Source organism: Macrotis lagotis, chromosome X, assembly GCF_037893015.1.
Source record: "Macrotis lagotis isolate mMagLag1 chromosome X, bilby.v1.9.chrom.fasta, whole genome shotgun sequence".
In the NCBI taxonomy this organism is placed as follows: Eukaryota; Metazoa; Chordata; class Mammalia; order Peramelemorphia; family Peramelidae; genus Macrotis; species Macrotis lagotis.
This window is the reverse complement of record NC_133666.1, coordinates 441,023,588-441,047,607: the sequence shown is the minus strand read 5'-3', so window position 1 is coordinate 441,047,607 and position 24,020 is coordinate 441,023,588. Positions and strand designations below refer to the sequence as shown.

The 24,020-nt window shown below is 34.7% G+C and overlaps 1 protein-coding gene across 5 annotated transcripts in view; it reads right to left on the bottom strand.

Moving 5' to 3' along the window:
• TRAPPC8 (trafficking protein particle complex subunit 8) overlaps positions 1-24,020 on the bottom strand; it is a 127,092-nt gene that overhangs the window by 2,793 nt on the left and 100,279 nt on the right. For 4 of the 5 annotated variants that reach the window (XM_074201056.1, XM_074201058.1, XM_074201059.1 and 1 more), the window contains 7 exons: positions 23,386-23,482; positions 19,088-19,156; positions 18,940-18,998; positions 14,392-14,577; positions 5,773-5,874; positions 2,703-2,848; positions 546-635 (listed from right to left, as the gene is read on the bottom strand). In XM_074201056.1, coding sequence (XP_074057157.1) covers positions 546-635; positions 2,703-2,848; positions 5,773-5,874; positions 14,392-14,577; positions 18,940-18,998; positions 19,088-19,156; positions 23,386-23,482 — 749 coding nt within the window. The remainder of the gene's footprint in view (positions 1-545; positions 636-2,702; positions 2,849-5,772; positions 5,875-14,391; positions 14,578-18,939; positions 18,999-19,087; positions 19,157-23,385; positions 23,483-24,020) is intronic. The other variant, XM_074201057.1, reaches the window with a different exon arrangement.

Here is a 24,020-nt window from a genome sequence, read left to right as displayed (position 1 = left end):
TATAATTTTAAATAAAAATACCCATAATTTTTGAGATTTTCATTAAAATTCATCTCATCTCTTAAGAAGACAAGTCATTTATTATTCTAAAACAAAGTAAGATGAAGTCTTGTGAGATGTTCACATTTATGTAGTGCTTTAAAGCACCATTCACAACAACACAATAAGGTAAATATATTGTTATCCCATTGTACAGATAAGCATAGCGTTAAATACAGAATCTATAAATTTGTTGAACTAGAGAGCTTTTACTTTTTCAGGTCATAGCTAGGAAGTTAACCAGGATGAGAACTTAAACCTAAGTTTCCTGACTCTTAGGGTCCATAATTTTTCATCTTACTCACTATTTAAGTGAGATGCATAATGCACTTCATGTAAGGAGGGGAAATAGTGGTTTGCTCCTCCCACCCACCCCAGTTAAAACTACACTAAGATTTGGGGGACATCTTACATGATAAAAGAGGCTATCTTAAAATAACTACCTCCAATTATACTATACATTTAATATTAAAAGACTAAGGAAATTTACACTTGAAAACCATTACCTTGTTGCTTTATGTCGCAGATCAATGATTACATCTACATCTGTCTGAGAGCAATTGGAAAGTAAGAGGGTGACTGGTACTAAACAAAGGCTATGAAAGAGAGGAGAAAAAAGAACTGAACACTTTTGTTTAAGAAATAGAAGCAGTATTTAATAATAAAAAATGTATTTTTAAAAATACCTACTATATAGATAGGTAGAGATCTTAACATGATCTATGTTCAAATAACAAGCCAGCTGTGTCATTCAAAATAAGCTTTTTCATTGAGAAATATTATTGATGAAAACAATATATTTAAATAATTAAATGTGTCCAATTAACTGCTATATTTAATAATCTTAAAATAAAAATCTAAGAACTTCCAAGGCATTTCCTGCTCTTCTTTGTCACCTCTGAACCCCAAGAGAGAATAAAGATATAAAACTAATTCTCAAAAAGCTTAGTAGAAGGAAAAAATCTTCAGCTGGAAAATCTTATGGGAATGCACAGTTATTTCTGTTCTCTTTATTAATCTGGGTCAATATATATTTACTGAATCCAGTCAGGTAGAGTTTTGGAGTTAAATATTATTAGGGAATGAGGGAAGAAGGAGACAGGTAAGGGGTCCAAATGAAATGTTCCTTCAATTACTGATAGCCTAAGCAAGAAGAGATTATCTGAATACAGACTGTGTGCAAATAATTATATTCCTTTCAGAGAATACATACAATTGTGGTAGGATTACACCCTGACCTTAGTGGGAGGATCTTCCTACTCAAAAATCAGCAGTGTAATTCCCAGGGGGAATCACTAATCACTACTTTTATCACCAATAAAGTAGATCCCAATCCCAATCCCTTTACAAAAGAAGCTAACAATAAACAAAAAGAGCTTTTCAGCTGATGATTGATTCAAGGCTGAAGCTTCTTGAAACCTGGGACTGAGAAAATTTCCAGGTGTACAAGGAGGTTCCTGCTAGGTCAGACAGAAAGTTGCTTCCCTAACCGTAATAGAAATTCAATAGGGGTTTGCTAAATTAATTGTAATTAAGAAATATAATGGTTTTATGTGAGCCTTTCTTGTCAAGTTTGAAATTCTGCTAAATATACTATCTTCCTATCTTTTAAAGGTCTTACAACCTCTCAATTATAAATATATTCTTAACCTTATAAAAAGTATTTCCTTATGACTATACACATTATAAACACTGAAACTCTTTCCCAGAATTATTTCATTGAGCATAAAGCTTCAAAATTTTTTAAATTAATTTTTAAAAACTGAGACCTTGATCTGACCTTTGGAGTCCCCTGTTGAATTTTTTAGATAAAAGATTCAAAAAAAGCAAAACAAAAAATTCCTAAAATAAATTTGCTTTTGTTTACTCAATGTTTCCCCATAAAAATTCTACTTGGTTTGGGACTCCACAAAAATCATGGCTCCCCCAGAACAAGGTCATAATCTGAAATTTAATAGTCCTGGAAACTGACTCAATTTTGATACTTAATCCCTCCTCACTACTCCCAGGGGCCTCTCCCCCTCTCTGATAGAAAGAGTCAATAAACTCCTCCCAAAGTCTCCCTTTATTGAAGCTTAGAATTTTTCAGCTAACTTAATTTTCCTCTTACCAACCCATTCTCAAAATCTTCCCTCACCCTGCCACCCTTTTTTATAAAGTCTTCCCCCTTAGATTATAAACTCCTTGAGGGCAGGGGACTGTTTCTTTTTCTAATTTGTATTCACAGAGTTTAGCATAGTGCTTGGGACATAATAGATGCTTAAAATATGTTTACTGACTATGGACTATAATTAAAGCTAATTAAATGCCACTGATTATCTAAATTCAAGTGTTGGAAAATTCTTAGATCTTAGAATTTAAAAGTTCTACTTAATGTTTAACTGAAAAAGAAATGTGTCTAGGTAAAGAAGTTTCTGTTCTTTTTACAACAGAGATCTCTGGGTTGGTATTTCTGAATAAAGTCACAATATCTATAATATTAATATAGGTAATATCAAGTGCTTTTGAGACATTACAGTTTTAAATATATATTTCCAAATTTCTCATTGATGCTTAGACAAACTTTATTAGTCCCTCATTTCAAATATCAGTAAATAAAGTTGCTATTTTAAAAAACAAAAAAAGGTAGTAAAATTTAAATCAACAAAGAATATATTCCTAACCTTTTTTGATGAAATGGATGATTAAAGGACTCTGGATACTGAAGACTAGTTTTTATGAGACTTGATAACTGTTCTACTGTAGGTCTTGTGGGAACCATGGAGCTTTCTGGCCGAGTAAATTTTAAAAGTCCCATCTCTGGTGGTTCCTAGGGAAGGAAAATAAAACAAAGCCATAGCTAATTAAAACAGCAAGAGAAGAGCAAATGTTTTGAAATAGCATTAAAAATATTGCAACAAAAATAAAATAATTCTTGCCTTCAAGTTGATAGTCTATTGGGGGATAGAGCATGTATTTATAATATAGATTAAGTAAAAAAGAACATAAAATTTGAGGAAAGAAACAGCACTAATACCTGGGATTTCAGGAACAGTTCCATGTAGGAAGTAGGACCTGAGCTGATTTAATAAGCACATTAGCGAGAGTTGGACAATTTGGTATGGGGAACAGTTAGAAGGCAATTTGGCTACAATTTAGGAGCGAATGAAAGAATAATATGAAATAAATCTGAGAATGTGTATGAGAGCCAGATTACAATGAGCTTCAAATATCTAAGAAGTTAAATGACTTGCCCCTGTCACACAGTGTAAAATTATCAGGGGCAGGATTTAAATGGAAGTCTCACTACTTCCCTCTATCTACCACAGCATCTATCAACTAACTGCCCTCAAGAAAGCAAGGTAAGCAGCACTAAAAACTGCAAAGAGGACAGGTAATAAGGACTAAGAAAGGTCACTAGTTTAGAGATTAACAGATCACTGGCAACATGAAGACCAGTTTATTTAGGTGATATGGTGAGGTCAGAGACCAGACTGGTCTCCAAGACCAATTGGCAGAGCAATGAAAGAGTAAAGGAAATGAAGGGCTTGACAAAATAATTTTTTCCCTAGGACTTTGTCTATGAAAGTGAGGCCTGGAGAATGAGCTGGCAGGAACTTCAGCAACTGAACAAAGGTTTGAGAGGATGGCAAAGATAGATAAGGGAAAGTATTTTGAGACAGAAAAATACACACACACACACACACAAAGAGAAAGCAAAACTCAAGACTTAAACTAAACCTCATCTTCACAATGCCAAAATATCCACTGAAGTTTTAAAAATGGATATTCCAGAGGTATCTCAAACTCAAAGGGGCCAGAAGAGAGTTTATTATCTTTCTCTTCAAGCTGACCCCTTTTCCAAATTTCCCTATATCTATCAAAGAAACTACCATTTATTTTTCTTCCATTTTCCAGGTTCATAATCCCAGTAATGAGGCAGGTAGGTGGAAACACCTTCCTGAGTTCAATATCTGGCCTCAGATACTTAGGAGCTTTGTGATCCTGGGCAAACCACTTATCCCTGTTTGCCTCGGATCATAGTCTGTAAAATGAGCTGGAAAAGGAAAAGGAAAATCACTCTATTATTTTTGCCAAGAAAATCCCAAATGGGATCATGAAGAGTTGGACATGAATGAAATGACTAAACAACAACCATCTTAATATTTTCAAGTTCTTACCCCCATAATATCCGAAAAGTTATCAAATCTTGCCATTTCTCCAAAATTTTGGCTCAAACCCTCATCACCTATTACCTATAAGGTTGCAAAGACCACCCTTACCACAGGTACACCTACACTAACAGGCTTTTGAAATTCTTCACAACCTGGCCCTAACTTATCTTTCATTGTACATATATCCATTCCATTCCTTTATTCTAAGATTCAACCAAATTGGCTCTGTTCTTCACAATACATCTCCCATTTCCATCTCTATACCTTTGTACTGAATGTTCCCCCCATGTCTGGAATGTAATTCCTCCTCACCTCTGGTTCAAGGATTCCTCTCTTCCTTGAAGGAAGTTCAAGAATTATCTCCTACATGAAGGCCCATCCCTTTGACCATCCCCATAACCACCCACCACCACCAAACTACCTTGTATTTAACTAGTGAATTTCTTTGTATTTATTCTGAATATAATTATACTCTCCCCAGAGAGAATTTAAGTTTGAGAAGAGTAGGGATTGTTTCATTCTTTATGTTTTTGTATCCCCAGTGTCTAGTAAAATACCTGGAATACTGTAGGTACTTAATAAATGTTTTGTTACTGACTAATAAAGGAAAGGGTATCTGAGGGCTGTTAGGAAAGAAGAGGAAGTCTAAAATAATCATTATAGAAAAATGTAAAAGACTCAACCAAGGAAGGGTAAATGGAATGCCATGCAACAATAAGGCTATTTGAAATTCAGTAACAAAAATCTATAGTGGACCAAGTTTGTGCAAGACTTTTTTTAGTAATACTTAAAAGTCGAGTAGACATAAAACACTGGACAGTGGGGGTAAACCATTTTGACATTCTGTGGCTCATGAATGCAAATGGATTTGTTTGTGATCTTGAATGGATCTGAGTCCCAGTTGGTTCAGGTCCTCTAGTGTCTCTGGTTCTGTGAGGCCCAAAATCTTTCCTATATAGGAATCATTTTCAAGCTCATGGTTTCTACTGCCTAAGTTGAATTAGTTTCATATGCCGTTTATATATAAAGCATTTTTAAAAAAATTTAAACTGAGCCTATGAGAAGTTTAATAAGAAAAGTTATCTTAGGTTTTGTTGTAGTGAAGTAAATGGGTGAACTAAGTGCATTTTATGGGCCAAAAAAAATTTTTTTTTCATTTAGCTTACTGCCAAACAAAAAAATTTAAGTATTGCTAGGTAAAGATAAAGTAGGGGCGGCTAGGTGGGGTAGTGGATAAAGCACCGGCCTTGGAGTCAGGAATACCTGGGTTCAAATCCAGTCTCAGACACTTAATAATTACCTAGCTGTGTGGCCTTGGGCAAGCCACTTAACCCTATTTGCAAAAAAAAAAAAAAAACTAAAAAAAATAAAGTAAACATTAGTGAGCCTGTGTGATAAACACATTTGGCTAATGTTAACTTTCATTTTCAATCTTTTGGACTTTTCAATCTTTTGGACATTTTATCATTTTATACTATGTGTGTGCTTAAGGCAAAATATAATGAATGCTGATTATGTGATTTTAAATAGAAGAAAAGTACAGTATGGCAACTGGTTAGTTCACTTGAAAAATGATTACCTGCTTTTGAGAAAATGAAAAAGCCTCTCTTCCTATAGATCGAAGAATAACATGATGCTGGCCTTCCAAAATAAGCTGCTTATTGTCTTCCACAACATAGGCCTATATAAGATATAAAACATGAAAGGATTACCTAAATTTATTCACTATGTCAAGAATAACATAATACTATAAACTTGTAGAATAGCAGATATTATAACTAATTTCACCAAACATCAAAAAATTAGCAAAATGTCTTGTGACATTTCAATTCTCAAAACAATTAAACCAGCAGACTTCTATCCTCTTCAGGAGTTAAAAGATCAAAACATTTTTGTTGAAATTTGCAAAGGCGTATGTTTAGAAGTGTTGAGGAATGAGAAAATGAAACCTAAAAGATGATATAAATTCCAGTTGATGATTTCATTAATGCTGATTTCAAGCAATGCGTATAGAGCAATTATAGAACTACGTTTCTCTCTATATTCTAAAGACTGTTCTCTCCTGGTTCTACTCCTTCCTTCCTGAATGTCTCCTCTCAGTCTCCTTTTCTGTATCTTCACTCAGGTCAAGTCCACTAATCATGGACTTCTCCCAAGGCTCTGTTCAATCCCTCTTTCTTTCTATGCTGTTTCAGTTGGTGATCTCAATAGTTCCCATGCATTCAACTATCAGCTTCATATATGGATGATTCTCAGATTCCCAACTCCCTATTAGACATTTTTGAATGGATATCCAATAGACATCTTTAACTTTAACACATTCAAAATGAACTAATTTCTTTCCTCCCATGACTTACCCTCTTCTAAATTTTTCTTTCCCCTTTTATTCCTTAAAAAAATTTTACTTTTCCCCCTTTCTTTTTATTACCCCCTCCTTCCCTTTTCCTCTCTGCTTCTCTGTGGGACAGGACAAATTCCCAAAGTCAGTTGGGAATGTATGATTCCTTCTTTGAGTCAAATCTGTTAAGATTGACTCAAGGTTCATTTGCACCCTCCCTTCTTTTCCTCTACTATACTAAATTCTTTGTACCTCTTCATATGATGTTAATTATCCTCTAATGCCTCTGCCTTCTTCTCCAAGTCTCATCCTATTTTTTCATGTCCTAATTGTTTTTCAGCTATCTTTCTGTCAAAATATACTCCCTTTAGTTGCCCTGATAAAGGTACAATTCTCCAGAGCCATAAGCATCCTTATAATATATATATAATTTATATACTCATAACTTTTTCCAGAGTATAATCCTTCCAAATGTCCCAATATAAATGCAACCCTTAAGAGCTAAAAGTTTGATTACATCACATTCAATTTATATCCACACACTCTATCTAGCATGCTCTTTTCAACAGTCTTAATAGAAATACAATTCTCCAGAGTTACAAGTATTTTCTTCCCATGTAGGAAGGTAGTAGACAGAAGATTAACATATCCCCCTCTTTCTATTAACACTTTTATCAAATTTTCTTTTCAGTTATTTTTATCAAGTAAGTTTGTCCTCTATTTCACTGAAAGTTTATCTTTTACACTGAAGGAATGTGCTGAATTTTGTAGGGTAGTTGTAATCCAAGCCCTCCAGAATATCATATTCTAGGTCCTCTGATCCTTTAATGCTGAAACAGTACTTTGTAAATCCTCTGTAATCCTGATTGTAGCTCCCTGGTATTTTAATTACTTCTTTTTGACTGCTTGGAGATTTTATTTGGGGAATCTCTTTCTGGGGGTGAACAATGGTTTCTTTCAAGGTTTATTTTTATCTTGTTCTAGGACATTAGGGCAGTTTTCATGATTTCCTGCAAGACGATGTCCAGGTTCTTTTTCTGATTGTGGTTTTCAAACAGACTAATAATTTGTGAATTATCTTTCCTGGATCTATTTTCCAAGTTGGTTTTTTCCTAAGAGGAACTTTATATTTTCTTTGAGTTCTACTCCTGTGGGAGAAGTTGTATAGTTCCAAACGTTTTATGCTGGGGACCAGTGGTTCCTAGCTTTCTGCTCTGGTGGTTCTGGTGTTTGAGGTTTGTTCCCTGCACTAAGGTAGCCACAGCACCAGAGTTCTGGGGCTCTTCCTTTATTCTATGACCCGGATTATTACCTCACTGCTGGCCTGCTGAGTGAGAACCTGAGCTGCACTGGGACCTGGACTGTACAGTGGCTAAGAGCTTCTTGCTGATTTCCCAGCTCTCCACCTACAGTGGGCTACACTCACTTTTTTTTTAGGTTTTTTCCAAGGCAAACAGGGTTAAGTGGCTTGCCCAAGGCCACACAGCTAGGTAATTATTAAGTGTCTGAGACCCGATTTGAACCCAGGTACTCCTGACTCCAAGGCCGGTGCTTTATCCACTACTCCACCTAGCCGCCCCTTACACTCACTTTTTACCCTCTGGGGAAAACCCTTTTGCTGAAGTTCCTCCATGATATTTTGCTGAAAATTCTTGTGTGTGTGTGTGTATGTGTGTGAGTTCTGTCACTTTAAGATGTTTAGAGGCTTCAATCAAAGTTTTTTCAGGAAAAGTTCTCCAAATTTCCCTATCCAGTTGAGGATACCACCATCCTCTAGCTATCCAGGTTTATAACAGAGATATTGTCCTTGACTTCTTCCTTTCATTATTCACTATATATCCATTCAATTGTTATATTGTTCCTTCTATCTTCATATCATCTTTCTATACACTCCCTTCTCTCCTCTGACACTAACATCACCTAGAAGAAGCAGGTCCTTTCACTTCAATGTCCTGCTGACTGGCCTTCCTGCTTCAAGTCTCTCCGTAATACATACATACATACATATACATATACATACACACACACACACACACACACACTAGATCCTTCACTCATTTATCAAACCGATCTTCCAAAAATATAAACTGATCATGTTATACCTCCTTTCAATGGCTTTCTATTATGTCCTGTATTAAATATAAAATCTTTTATTTGGCTTTTAAAGCCTTTCCTAACCTGTCCCCTTACTTTTTAATTTTTAATTCTCCTCCAAAATCTACAACCAAGTGACAGTGGCTTTCTTGATATTCCTCAAAAGATACCCTTTTTCCTGACTGGACATTTTCACTGGGTAGTCTCCATGACTGGAACTCTTTCCCTTTTCATCTCCTACCCTTGGTTTCCTTCCAGTTTCAGCTAAAGTCTTACCTTCTGCAAGAAGCCTTTTGCAGTCCTCCCAAAACTTAATGCTTTCCCTCTGAGATTATTTCCCATTCTCCCAAAAATCTTTTATTTGAATATGGCTGTTTTTAAGTTGTCCCTCTCATTAGAGGGACACTAAAGTAGTAACTGTTTCAGTTTTTGCATGGGGGGTAGTATTCCCAATGCTTAGAACATATGTACCAAATTCATGGCAACTATGAAGAGCGTGTTCCTCTTTTCCTCCTTCCTTACGGTTATGCTGATCAGCCATTTCTTCATTTCTCAGTAGGCTGCAAACCACTCTTCTATCATGCTCATTCACTTGGTACCTTTCTCCTCTCAACCCCTTTTCAGCCTTTTCTATATTGTCTTTCCATTAGTATTAGTATTAATATGCTCCTCAAGAACAAGAAAGAACTTTTTTCCCAGTGCTTAGCACAGTATCTGGCACCCAAGCACTTAACCATTACCTATAACATCTGCTATCTGTTGTTGATTCACTGATCTTTTATACTGGTAGCTGTTAAATCTTGTGTGATCAGGAGCATAGCCAAGATGGCGGAGTGGAGGCAGGAACTCCCACAAGCTCTCCCCCCCAACCACTCCAAATATTTTTAAATAATGGCTCTAACAAAATTCTAGAGTGGCAGAACCCACAAAAAATTCTGAGTGAAACAATTTTCCAGCACAAGACAACTTGAAAGATCTGTGGGGAATAGTCTGTTCCACCAGGGTTAGAAAGGGCCCAAATTGGGCCCCAGATTGGCCACGCAGAACACCTGGCTCCAGCCATCCAGGAACAGCCCATGCATGGCAGTGTTAGCAGTTTCCAGACCTCTGAGTCCAGAGATTGCCAAGAACAACTGGGAAACTCAGCAGGAAAATTCTGCAGTGCCAGAGGTCGCAGCTCAGTCTAGCACAGGACTCAGCCTGGGAACCAGGAACAGACCTGGGGAGCCACTGGGCAGGGAGCTACCCAGCAGCTGCTTCCAGAGTGCTCAGCCCACAGATGCCTAAGGGAGTCAAGGGAGACTGTAGAGGTCTCTTTGCTATCTCTGAGGCAGGCCTCTGTTGCTTTGTCCATACTCAGATCCAGGTCACAGTCTGGGGCTCCAGTCTAAGTATAAGTAAAAGGATCTTTCCTGCCATAGTGTAGCAATGACCATTCTCACAATTCCAGGGCAGAAAGGAGTGCTTGTGGTTGTCCAGAGATCAGAGTACAGACCAGGAAAGCAGTCAGAGACTCTCATAAACCCTTGAAGGAATTGAAGTCTCTGGGGGTGTACCTGAAAACAGCTGTAAAAACCCTCAAAAGCTTGAAATACTGGTCCCAAGCTTTTGAGGGTTTTTATAGCTGAAAGCAGAGCCCCAATCAAGGTTGGGGGGGTGGGAAGGATAGCTAGGTGGCAAAGTGGATAGACCACTGGCCCTGGAGTCGGGAGGACTGGAGTTCAAATCTGGCCTCAGACAATTAATAAACCCATTTAAATAAATTTAAAAAACAAAGTAAAGCAAGATTCTTAGCCTTTAAAAAAAAAGTTTGGGTCAAATGGAAAAAAGTCCAAAAGGTCAATGAGGAGAAGAATGCCTTAAAAAAGCAGAACTAGATAGAAAAGGAGATACAAAAGCTCTCTGAGGAAAATAATTCCTACAAATGTAGAATGGAGCTAAGGGAAGCTAAAGACTTTGTGAGAAATCAAGAAATAAAAATAAAACCAAAAGATAAAAAGTGAAATATCTCATTAGAAAAACTGGAAAACTGATCCAGGAGAGATAAATTAAAAAATTATTGGACTACCTGAAAATCATGACCAAAAAAACCCCCCAAAAAACATAGAGACTTTATTTTCAAGAAATAATCTAAGAAAATTGCCCTGATAGCCTAGAAGCAGAGGGTAAAATAGAAAATGAAAGAATCCACTGATCACCTCCCCAAAAGAGACCCAAAATAAAAACTGCCAGGAATATTACAGTCATATTTCAGAACTCCCAAGTCAAGGAGAAAATATTACAAACAGCCAGAAGAAACAATTCAAATATCATGGAGCTATAGTCAGTATTACACAGGATTTAGCAGCTTCTATATTAAGGGCCTGAAGGACTTAAACAGCTTCTTTTAGAGGAAAAGACAGACATTCAGTGAAATAGGGGATTTTCAAACTTTCCTGATGAAATAACCAGAGCTGAACAGAAAGTTTTATCTTCTGGTACAGGACTAAGGTAAAGAATAGAGAGGGTGCATAGGAAGATAGGGAAAGGAGAGGTAAAATGGGGTATTTCACATAAAAGGCAAGAAAAAGCTTTTGCAATAAAATGGAAAAGGGGGAAGGTGAGGGAGAGTGAGTGAGTCTTTGCTTTTATCTAAAGTGGCTCAGACAGGCAATAACATACATACTTATTTGGGTATAGAAATGTTTCTTACTCTAGAGGAATATAAGAGAGGAAAGGGATGGAAGAAAGGAGATAGAGGAGGGGTGTAGGTGATAGAAGAGAGGGAAGATCATGGGAGAGGACAGTCAGATACAACAGACTTTTGAGGAAGGACCAGGTGAAAGGAGAGAGAGAGAATAGAAAAAAATTGGGATGAATGGACTAGGATGGAGGGAAATGTAGAAATAATAGCAACTGTGAGAAAAACTAATGAAGCAATTTCTCTGATAGTCTTATTATAAAGAATGCTATCTACCTCAAAGAAAGTGTCTGAATACAGACTGAAGCACATTCTCCCCCCACCACTTTATTTCTCTTTGTGGTGTGTGTGTTTGTGTGTGTGTGTGTGTGTAATTATATTTATTTTTACAACATGACTATTGTAGTAATGTGCTTCATGGCTACACATTTTTAACCTACATCAAGTAACTGGCTTGTTCAATGGGGTGGGAGGGAAAGAATTTGGAACTCAAGGTTTTGAAAGTAAATGTTATTTTTGCATGTAGCTGGGGTAAAAAAAGGGAAAAAAAGCAAACAAAAAATAAACTTGTGTGATCCTGACTCTGGTTCTTTTGGACAGGGATTCTTTATTTTTTTATTATATGCAGTACATTTCTTTGACCCAGAATCTGGATTTTTGGTTATAAAGTTTGTTTTCCTTTTTTCTTTGCCCTGCCCCCAGGCAGTTGACTAGTGAATTCTATTCTACTTTCTACTCTAGTTCTAAATGAGCTGGGAAGTTTTCTTGAAATAGGAAATGATTTTCTTGATTATGGTTTTCATGAATCCCAATGACTCTTTAAGTCATCTCTTCTCAATCTTCTCAGATCAGTTGTTTTCGATATGAGATACTTTATATTTTCCTCTATTTTTTTTCAAGTTTTGATCTTTGTTTTAATGTTTCTTGTTCTTGGTGTCAACTTATGTGTGATCTAATTTTCAGAGTCTGTTACAAGTTTTTTATCTCTTGTTCTAAATTTCCAAGTTTCTCCTCCACAGTTCTCATTTCTTTGCCAATTCTTTCTTCATTCTTATTCCATATTATTTCTCAACATTTCTAATTTTTACATCATTTCTGTAAGAATTTTAATTGATGTTGTGGGCAAATTGGGTTTTCCTCCCAGGCTTTCCTTTTCATAGTTTTGAAATTATTTTCCTCTTCTGGTTTTGTGTTGTAAGCATCTCTAGAATCATAATAGCTCTTAATCTTTTTTTTTTAGGTTTTTGCAAGGCAAATGGGGTTAAGTGTCTTGCCCAAGGCCACACAGCTAGGTAATTAAGTGTCTGAGACCGGATTTGAACCCAGGTACTCCTGACTCCAAGGCCGGTGCTTTATCCACTATGCCACCTAGCTGCCCCCAGCTCTTAATCTTTTTTTTAAAAAAATTCATTCTTCTAGAAATCTGCTCAGGACAACCTGCTGGCCATGCTGAGCTCTGAGGGTTGAATCTGTGATCCAAAGCCATTTGGCTGACCTCTAGTTAGTATTTTAGGCCAGGGGCCTGGTACTTGCTTGTTGAATGTATTTGTGATCTGGGGCTGGAAAGATGAGCACTATCTGTTGTATTTATTTCCCAGTCACTAACTGATTTGAAATTATTAGATCACTGTTGGAGCAAATATTGGGTAAACCAAGCTATATTGCTTCTTCTTATTCTACCATATTGGCTCTGGCTCCCATTTCCTCTGTTGCTATTCAAAAATATCTTCAAAAAGGTGTGGGGTTTTTTTTTGTTGTTGTTCTTAGCAATTATGTCCAGGCACTATCTATAGAACCAAGATAACCTTTGTATTCAACCTCTATTATATGCCCTTGCTTTTATCTTCTACCTTTTCTTTAAAGACCTGTTGTATTTTAATACTTTTTTTGCTTGGCTTGTTTGCTCGTTTTTTGTTTTGTTAACAAAAAATGCTCAGTAATTTGGGACTGAACAAACTGTGATATGTTAATAATGAAATATTACTATGTTATAATAAAGCCAGATCCTTAGAATTTGGAGAAACTGGACAAGACTTGCATAAATTGATGCAAAATAGGTAAGCAACCAGAAGAATAATTTATATTGCCTTCTACTGGCAGTAGTGACAAAATAAGACTTATGCTTCACCTTAATTCTTTCTTTAGGTTTTCAGGATTCACCTTCCCTCTCAACTTTGAAAACCCTAGCAGGCAGATTTTTTGGAAGTTTATTTCTCCCCATATAGAAGTGGTTAATAATGGATAATATAATAGTCATCAGGTTGACAAGTCCTGGAAAGTTCCTAGCAGGTCCTGGATATACAACCAAGTCAACAGCAGACTTAATTGTTAATGTTAGATAAAAAATTAGTTATTTTGGGATAAGTTGATTGCTAGTCATTACTTGGTCTTAGCCTCTTCCAATTCTTGCTGGATGATCTTTCCTCTGACTCTAAATGAAGATCCATATCATCATTCTTTGTAGTATGGAAATTACTTTCTCTTAATAAAGCCTAGTTCCCATCACCAGTTGCTTTAAGTATTCTGAGTTCCTTTTTCTTCTGTGAAATTAATTTCCTAGCAACTGATAAAGGCCAAATTCCCTTAGTTTTTCAAGCAACTTCTTTCTTGAAGATGACCTAAACAGTCATTTTCTGAACCAAGTGAAAATACCTGGTCATGGCAGAAAGTCAAAGGAAAGTAAGTCAATGGAAAATTCCTGTAGATCTCCTTACTTGCTGAAAGCAAGATCTTTAATCCTCTGTCATTCTTGATGGTATCAATTGCGATCGATTCATGTAATGAATTGCTGTGGCAAAAATCTCTTTGCCTTGTCAGTTTACCTCCAAATATTGAGGAAGGGGAAAAAACACTCACATCTGAAAGAAGCAACATTGGCTACTGGTCTTAGGGGAAAAAGCAAACTGATCATATTGAGGAGCATTATATCAAAGAACAAAAAAAAAGTTAAAATTGGAACTTTTCAGAAAATTAAGTATAGAAAATACAAATATTTGTTATTCAGCTCAGATCCAATACTCCAAATATAAGCATATTTCATTTTTAAAAAATAACATACTTATTCAAGGAAAAATAATGACACATACCTTCCATAATACAACAATATTCAAATCCACCTCACTGCATTTTTGAATTAATCTCACTGCATCCTCAGAGGACTGCTTTTCAGTTGCCAGAGAATTATACATGGATGATTGGGCATGCGTTTTTTTCGATTCTGATGATAAACTTCGAAAAAAGAAGTCAGCGCATGGACTTGCTGAACTTATTATCTGTTTTTAAAAAGCAACACAATTTAATAAATGTTATTAAATGATTTATTAAAATCTAAATGGGAGAAAAATGTGTATTTCTTAGAATTTACATTTTCAAAGGAAAAACATTCATAAATAGCTTCTTGAGAAGCAGCTAGGTGGTGCAGTGGATAGAGCACTGGCCCTGGAGTACCTGAGTTCAAATCTGGCCTCAGATACTTAATAACTGCCTAGCTGTGTGACCTTGGGCAAGTCACTTAATCCCATTGCTTTAAATAAATTTTAAAAAAAGAAAAAGAACAAATAGCTTCTTATAAACAATGACAACAATGTGAATGTTGATAGGCAATCATTGATTGGAGATATTATAGGTGAACTATATGCTATCCTCTGTATAGTTGATATGTAGAGTCATAGGCCGAAGAAACTAGCAAAATGGAATTCTTCCATGAAAACCTGAAATCAATTACTTTGAATACTCAAGCTTCACTCAATCCTCCAATTCCACTCATCTATCTTGTGTTACTTTTATGTATCCAAAAAGGATATTTACTTCCTAAGACCATTAATAAAAAGAATGTATAGAAATGTTATGATAATATTATATGTGGGATAAATAATATTCAAATATAATTACAACATCAAGCAATATCTAATAAAATAGTATACAAATGGAACACAAGGCACATTTATTTTATGTTTTTATACAATCATTGGTCTACAACTGGAGAAAGCTACAGGTCATTTATTTTAGATATGAGAGAATAAACTCAGGAGTGACAATCTCCTGTTTCTCTTATTAACCTACTTGAATTCTATTCTGTATGTAAAAAAATGGGTAATATTTTAAAACACCTATATTTCCTATTTTATTTTTATTCTTTTAATTAAAAAAGTAAAAAAAGATCATATACCACCAGTGACAGATATGTTGACTCTTATGTACTAAAAATGCATGTACATTTGATGTGTTCTGTTTCACTAAACCTCCAACCCCTTATCTTCCTTAAAGTTATGGAATTAGTGTGAAACAATTTTTATAAGAGGGATTTTTAATCTGGGAGGAGGAAAGAAGAGGTGCTGTGAACTTTTCTTTCTTTTTTAATATGCTAATAACTGGTTAATGTAATTGATTTCTTTTATAATTCTATGTATTTTCTTTTAACACACACACACACCCCTACCTAAATTATTTTGCAAAGTAATAACAAGTCAAAGAATCAGTCAAAATAATTACAATATTCATTTGAAAGAACAAAAGATCTAGAATCTCAAGAAAAATAAACAAAAATAATAAGAATGAAGGGATATATAGCACTAACAGTTCTCAAACTATATTGTAATCATCAAAAACTATTTGGAAGTAGTCACAAAAATAGAAAACAGATCAGTGGAACAGATTACATAAGTAATACTCTGAAGCAAACACAGTAGCCTAGTGTTTGACAAACCTAAATATACAAACTACAAGGGGAAGAAGTTCCTATTTAACAAGAATTAGTAGGAAAACCAGTTTTTACAAAAAAAAATCAATTCATAAAACATTTGAGGAAAATGGAGATTTGTGAGAGTAAGATTTCTTCTGAAGCAAGGAATAAAAGGGATCATAAAAATTAAAGAGACAATTTAAATTACATGAAATACGAAAGTTTTCATATAAGCAAAATCAATGTAGTTAGAAGAAACCTGGGGAAAAAAAATCTTTTTATCAACTATTAATATCTAGTAGTCAAGCTAGAAATATGTAAGAACAAGAGTCAATACTCAAGAAATAAGTATTTAAGTACATGAATTAAAAGAGTTTTCAAAAGAAGAAAGGCAAATGATCCACAACCATATAAAAATGCTCTAAATTCTAGTAAAAAGAGAAATGCAAATAATACTATCCTAAATATTCACTTCATACTCTAAAAATGAACAAGAAAGAAAGAAAATGGAAATAAATATTGAAGGAGCTGAAGAGACAAGTACAATAAATCACCGGTAACAAAGCCATCAATTGGTTAAAACTATTTTAGAAAACAATTTGGAATTGTTCAAGAAAAAGTCACTGAATGATTTAAACTCTTTGACTTAATTATCCATACAATACTAGAAATATACTCCAAAGAGATCAAAGATAGAAAAGAGTCATATAAACCTATTCAGCATACAGAGCAATAGAATCAACATGGCAGAGTGCATAGAGGCAGTGTGACAAGTTAGATAGAGCCAGCTTCCAAAACAGGAGTCTTTTAAAGTCCCACTTTTAACATTACTAGACATGTGACCCTGAAGCAAGTCACTTAACCTCTCAAATGTTCTAGGCAACTCTCTTAAGACAAAGCAGCACAAAATGTATTGATTTACATTGATAGAATTACTTTTCTCAGCTGAGAGGATCCTAAATTCATGAAATCACAACTTTAGTTCCTATCCCCTATTCACAACAGTACTTTTTTGAATAGGAAAAAATATTGGAAAGAAGGTATCATAGATTAACAACAGACTGAACAATTTGTTCTACCAATGTAATGGAAACCTACCATACCTTTAGAAATTACAAACATGAGAAATTCAAAGAAAAAGTATTATTCTTGTGAAATAATGAAGGGTGATATTAGCAAAAACAGAATGATATAAAGAATGACTACAGGAGGAAAAAGGTAACAGAAGTTGATAGAGAATTAGGAGAAAAATTCAATAAGTATGGTGTGTACAAAGTCAAGAAAAAAATTTTCCAGCAGGAGAAGATGGCCAATATCAAATATCTGTAGAGAGTTTAAGGAGGATTAGGAGTAGAAAAGAAATTTTTGTTTTTGGTAATTTTTGTGGTCTTTGGTATCTTCTAATGAATGAAAAAAAGCTTAATTTTGTGATGTTTTTTAGGAATAATCAGAGATTCAGGAACAGAAAAATTGGATGCTAGGAGTTAACTTGAAATATGAGTCATTCTTCTTTGTTTTACTTCTATTTCCAGCTCAGAACTGTAATCTACTACCAACCTACTCTTTTTTTTCTCACTTCCATTTCTAAGCCATTTAATAGGAATAATGCTTTCTACTGGAATGTGTATCCTATTTTACATGTATTCAAATTTTCCCTTTTTGGGGGTCAATTCCACAAAGAAAATTTTCTAGATTATGAGGATACAATCCTAGTAAGATTAAATTCTTCTCACTTAAGAATAATAATAATCAATTGATTCTTTTTTTTAGTTTTTTTTTTTTTGCAAGGCAATGGGGTTAAGTGGCTTGCCCAAGGCCACACAGCTAGGTAATTATTAAGTGTCTGAGACCAGATTTGAACCTAGGTACTCCTGACTCCAGAGCCGGTGCTTTATCCACTGCGCCACCTAGCCACCCTGTCAATTGATTCTTAAAAGCAAACTAATGAATAGTATAGGAAATTAGTGTGCTATTTGGTTTAGTTACATCATTGCATGAATCTCATAAATGAAAATTTCTAAAAGTATTTTACTATTTAAAACAATGAGTAATTTAAAAATCTTATATATTAAAAAATGAAATGATGTTATACTTGCATTTAAACAAGAACAAATTATTACTTGCTTTGTCTTAGTAAATTACAGTGATTTAAAATTTATGTTTCTGACAATGCCTTCCCATTTGAAGGCCAATATATACAGAGTCAAGTGTTATTGTTTTAAACCCTAGGCATGTGAACTATAAAAAAGATGTTCTTCAATAATTTCCATTAAATATCTCCCAACAATCTTCCAGAACGACAGAAATGTCATCTACATTTTGCATAATTGTCTTGTTTTTCAGTTTGATTGGAAAGTAGAGAAGCATATATTAAACTCTAATGATTCCATTAGTTCTCTTTTCTCATCTTATTTTGCATACAAGATGTGCCAAAAGACTTAATACAGTCTTATTAAGCTGTTAAAAATTTAAACTGGATTAAGATTTTTTTTCAAAACCCTTTGTAAAGAAAGTTAGGTTTAAGCAGTCCTTTGCTGTCTTCTTATTTAGCTATTTTTTCCCCCATCATAACAAAGAATGTAAATATGCTCTAACTCTTCTGAAATAGGAAGTTTCTGACCAGAATTCTCCTCAGTCTTCCAGATTAGAAATATATCATGTGGTTATGAGCTCATTAATTCACCTAAGCTAGTTCATACTAAGTAGATGTAGCATTTTTTGTTATCCATCCATGCATAATTGCTCATAGGGAAGGGGATATGGGAGAGGAGAAAGTGTAAAGGAAGCTTGTAGGAGAGGAAGTTTCAGAAAAATCAAATGATGATAGGGTGTTTTGACAGCAAACAGCAAACAAATCAATACACTAAACAGTTTGCCTAGAATACAATAAAAAATGCATATTCTTAACAATTACTTTTTAAGCTAAATAATTCTATATTGCTAATTTACATACCTGTTCATTGCCAAAGATGATGTCTGCAAATGTATATTTTTCTGATGACTGTGAAACTGCTAAAGAACAGGGGAAGACAAATATTATTTCAGGGCCATAAATATAAAGCCTCATTTGAAAAATGTGTTACTAAGTAAAATTAACTTACCTTCAAAATTTTTACATCTTACTGCCTTAAAGCACAACTTTCCCCTTTCTCTACTAGCAAGTTTCGAATCTAGAAAGACAAGGGAATTTTTTTTTCAAAGATATATTTATCAATTTTACCAAAAAGAAAAATACAACAATCTCTATTTGGTAAAAGTCTCCTTTAGCATTCATCTTTGGTCAAAATGGAATATGAATCATTTTTAAACATTTATACTTGATTTTTTTGTTACCTAAAGGTCACACAGCTAGATAATTTATTTTTTTTTAAGTGTCTGAGGTCACATTTGAATTCAGGTCCTCCTGACTCAAGGGCTGATGCCCTATCCACTGCACCACCCAGCTGCTCCAATTTAATTTTTAAAACCTGTTCTGGTGCCAGGCCAGTGAAAAATCACTTAAAAAAGGGATTTAATATTCAAGAATTAAAAGTCAATAGGTATAATAAAGGAACCCAGAGAAGGGTGGAAGGAAGAAAATCCTTTTATATGAACTATAAATTCTGAGATGAAAGGCTGACAATAATTTATTTCTATTTCTCATATTATGCAATAAGTTAATTTACACAGTTTGAGAATTCATAGAATAATGTTCTCTAAGTAATCCTGCCAATTCAAAATAATTCAGTAAACATTCATTAGAAACTCACTGCATGAACAGTACCATCCAGCAAGGTGATAAAGGGACAAAATTAAGATACTACCCATGTAGCCCTCACAAAATTGACAAGTTTATTAGAGGAAGAAGACAAAAGCAGCTATAACAGAAAATACCACACAAGTGCAGAAAAGCAGAAAAAAATGATATGTAAATTTAAATCAGGAGAAGAGTCATTATTACCACTTGGTGGGGTTAATACTGGAAAGAAATATGAGTAGATTTTCAAGATATTCCAAGAACTGTAAATAGTGTGAGCAAAGGTAGACAGGAAAATATAGGATAAAAAAAAGTTCATACATTTTGATTGGACACTGAGTACATGGAAGGGAATAGCATGAAATATATAAGGAGGGTGGCACTGTGGACAGATTTGAATGCCAGGCCAAAAAAGTTAAACTCTATTCAGCAAATAATATAGTTCTAATGAAGATTTTTAAGCAGAGGAATAATATGAAAAGTTCTGGTCATAAGGCAGAATGTTTCACATTGCACAGACAATTTCAACAGTCCAGGTAGATGTAATAAGGACCTGTATTAGGATAGTAGCAGTGAAAAGAGAGAAAGGAATGGATGTAAGAACTACTATGTAGATGAAATTGATGCTTTGATAAATGATTGGATTTAAGAAATGAGGGAGAGTATTTCTTTTTTTCTTTTTTTTTTGAGAGTATTTCTGACAAAGGACTCATCTCTAAAATACACAGAGAACTGAGTCAAATTTTTTAAAAAACAAGCCATTCCCCAAATGATAAATGGTCAAAGGATATGCAAAGGCAATTTACAGATGAGGACATCAAAGTTATCCATAGTCATATGAAAAATGGCTCTAAATCACTACTTATTAAAGAAATGCAAATTAAAGTATCTCTGAGGTACCACTTGATACCTCTCAAATTGGCCAATATGACTAGAAAGATCAATAATCAGTGTTGGAAGGGATGTGGGAAATCTGGGACACTAATATATTGTTGGTGGAGCTGTGAACTCATCCAAACTTTCTAGAGAGCAATTTGGAATTATGCCCAAAGGGAAAGAAAAATGTGCATACCCTTTGATCCAGAAATACTGGGTCTATATCCTGAAGAGATTATGAAAAAGGGTAAAACCATCGCTTGTCCAAAAATAATCATAGCAGCCCTGTTTGTGGTAGCAAAGAATTGGAAATTAAGTGAATGTTCCTCAATTGGGGAAATGGCTTAACAAACTGGTATATGTATATCATGGAACACTATTGTTCTATTAGAAACAAGGAAGTATGGGAATTCAGGGAAGCCTGAAAGGATTTGCATGAACTGATGCTGAGCAAGATGAGTAGAACCAGAAGAACATTGTACACCCTGACAGCAACATGGGGATGATGGTCAACCTTAACAGACTTGCTCATTCTATCAGTGCAGCAATCAGGGACAATTTGGGGATATCTGTGATGGAGAATACCATCTATATCCAGAGAAAGAATTGTGGAGTTTGAACAAAGTTCAAAGACTATTACCTTTAATTAAAAAAAACAAAACTGTTATGTAATTTTTCTTTCTTTATTTTCTTCTTTAAGCATATATTTTTTCTCTCTCATCATATTCAACTTAGATCAATGTATATCATAGAAACAATGTAAAGTCTAACAGACTGTCTTCGGTGGGGAGTGAGGGGAGGGAAGCAAGATTAGGGGAAAAATTGTAAAATTCAAAAATAAATAAAATCTTTCTTTAAAAAAAAGAAATGAGGGAGAAATAAAAGTGAAAAAAAAAAAACCCAGCAAGGATTTGACAATAGGACATCAAATGAATAGTGACACTCCTATCACCTAGTGAGGTAAGAAAGAGAAATAGGCTTTAGGTAAAAGATAAGTTCAACATTATTCAAATTTTAATTTAAGTGTCAGTCTATATAATAAGCTGAAAAATGCAGGTTTAGAATTCAGAAAAGAATCAAATCTGAGAGAAAGATTTTGGAGTCTCTTACAAAGAGATGATTAATTAACTAGTCATGACAATGAAATTAAATGACAGATAATAAGTAAGAGTGGGGATAGTCCATATATGACCAAACTACTGAAGAGGTGGTAGTCCCCTCAAAATGTCAGAAAGAGAGTGAAGAATTAGTGAAAAAGAGAAAGAAAAAGGGGTTAGGGAGATTAGGAGCTAATCAGAAATAATCAAAATTTCAAAAGAAAAGGGAAGAAAGTATTTTTAGGAGGCAACAGAAAACATTCTCAAATGACTGAATGTATGTATTCAGAAATCTCAATTTGAACTCTTCACCTCTCTACTTTAACCCTGAACTTTCTTCATAATTTGAATGGAAGAGCGCATACTCTCAGGCACTTGGGTTCAAATCTATCATCCTTAATTTCTCCACCTTTCTCCCTCAAATCAAATAGTTGCTAAATGCTCTCTTATACCTACTCCTTTCCCTTGATTCATACAGCCATCAATCTAGTTCTGACTCTTATCACTGATCTGGATTATTATTAGTCTCCTAATTGTTCCCCTAAACACCAGTCTTCATTTTCAACAACCTATCTTTCAAATAGCAGCCAAAACGATCTAAAATTTTTTTCTTGTCATTCTACACTTTCTAAAACTCAGTGATTTCCTATTAACTGTAGGATAAAATATGAACTTCTAAGCCAGACACTTAAGTCTCTCTATAATTTAGCTATAACCTACCTATGTGGGTTCATTTCTTATTGTCTCACTTAACAAATTTTATATTCTAGTTCATCCATGGATTTGCACAACTCCTGCAAATCTTCCTCATCCCTGAATTATATTCCATTCTCATTCTCTACATGTCAAAAATCTTCCTTTATTGATTCTAATCCTTCACTTGAAAGCAATCCCTGATTTTTGTGGACATCCTACTCTCACAACTAATATATTCTTTCTTTTAGTTTTTCCTGGTGCACTATGCCAGATTTTTCCTTTGCTCAATCACATGCTATCTTGTATTTCACTTATCTGTACTAGGTCATAATCCTAGAAGATGGGGATCAGGTCATTTTTCATCCCCTAACACCCAGCACCTAGCAATGATAAATCTTGTAGATAATAGATATTTAATAAATGGTTGCTGAATTTGTTTCACTGAAAGAGGACATGACTTAAAAAAAAAAATCACTGGGTTGGTAACCAAATTCTTCATGTTACACAGAGGTTCTGTTGTTATCTGAACTCTGGCACCAATTAACTCTGAATCTACTGCTAACAGTGAGAACATAAAGGCTGGGTGGTGTTCCACTAACCTATAGTCCCTGGAAGGAGACCTTCATTACAACACAAAACCTTTCCCTAATCAATCTTCTTATCCCCATCTCCACTAGGGAACTTCATTTCCCTCAGATGCATCCACAGTCAAAATCAATGTCAAGCTCTACGTAGAGCAGTAAAGCATGAGAAGGAAGCACAAATAAAGTAAAAGGAAAGCTAGAAGTTAGAGCAATGAGGGGAATCAAAAAAATGTGGAAAGTAGGGAACAGAGAATCTATTCAAAATAAAGTGAGGAGATGGGTACATTTGCAGTCATATAGTCCCATAAAAGTACGATTTAATCCTTTATTAAATGATCAATTCTTATGACTCTGAAAAAAAGAATCAGAAAATATAAAAGAATTTACCATAAAGGAAAAATTTTACAAACCTTTGTTTTCAGAGAGATTGACAGATTTCTGTAACTTCCAATGCTTGCTATTACTTGAAACTTGCACTATATGAAATTCCTTAACACCTGCTTCACTCTGTTAAAAAAAAAAAGGAGGGGGGGAGATGTGGTCATTCAGAATCAGGATAATAAATTGTAATATTTGGTTCTGAATAAAAATATTGAGATATTGGTTGATGAATAGGTGGCTTTTCTTGCCAAGACCAATGGACTGTTCTTGTACACTTAAAGCCTATTCTTTCTTCTTTGGTAGGACTGACCTTATTTACTTTCTCTAAAACTCAATCTTTCCCTATCTACTGGTCACCACTATCCTTCCAAAAAAAAAAAAAAAACAAACCAAAAAACAGCTAAAAACCAACTAACTTGATCTTATCATCCTCTCAAGCAATTTATAGTCCTCTCATTTTCCTTTCACAGCCAAAGTCCTAGAAAATCACATTCAAGGGGCGGTTAGGTGGCAAAGTGGATAGAGCACTGGCCCTGGAGTCAGGAGTACCTGGGTTCAAATCCAGTCTCAGACACTTAATGATTACCTAGCTGTGTGGCCTTGGGCAAGCCACTTAACCCCATTTGCCTTGCCAAAAAAAAAAAAAACTTAAAAAAGATAATGA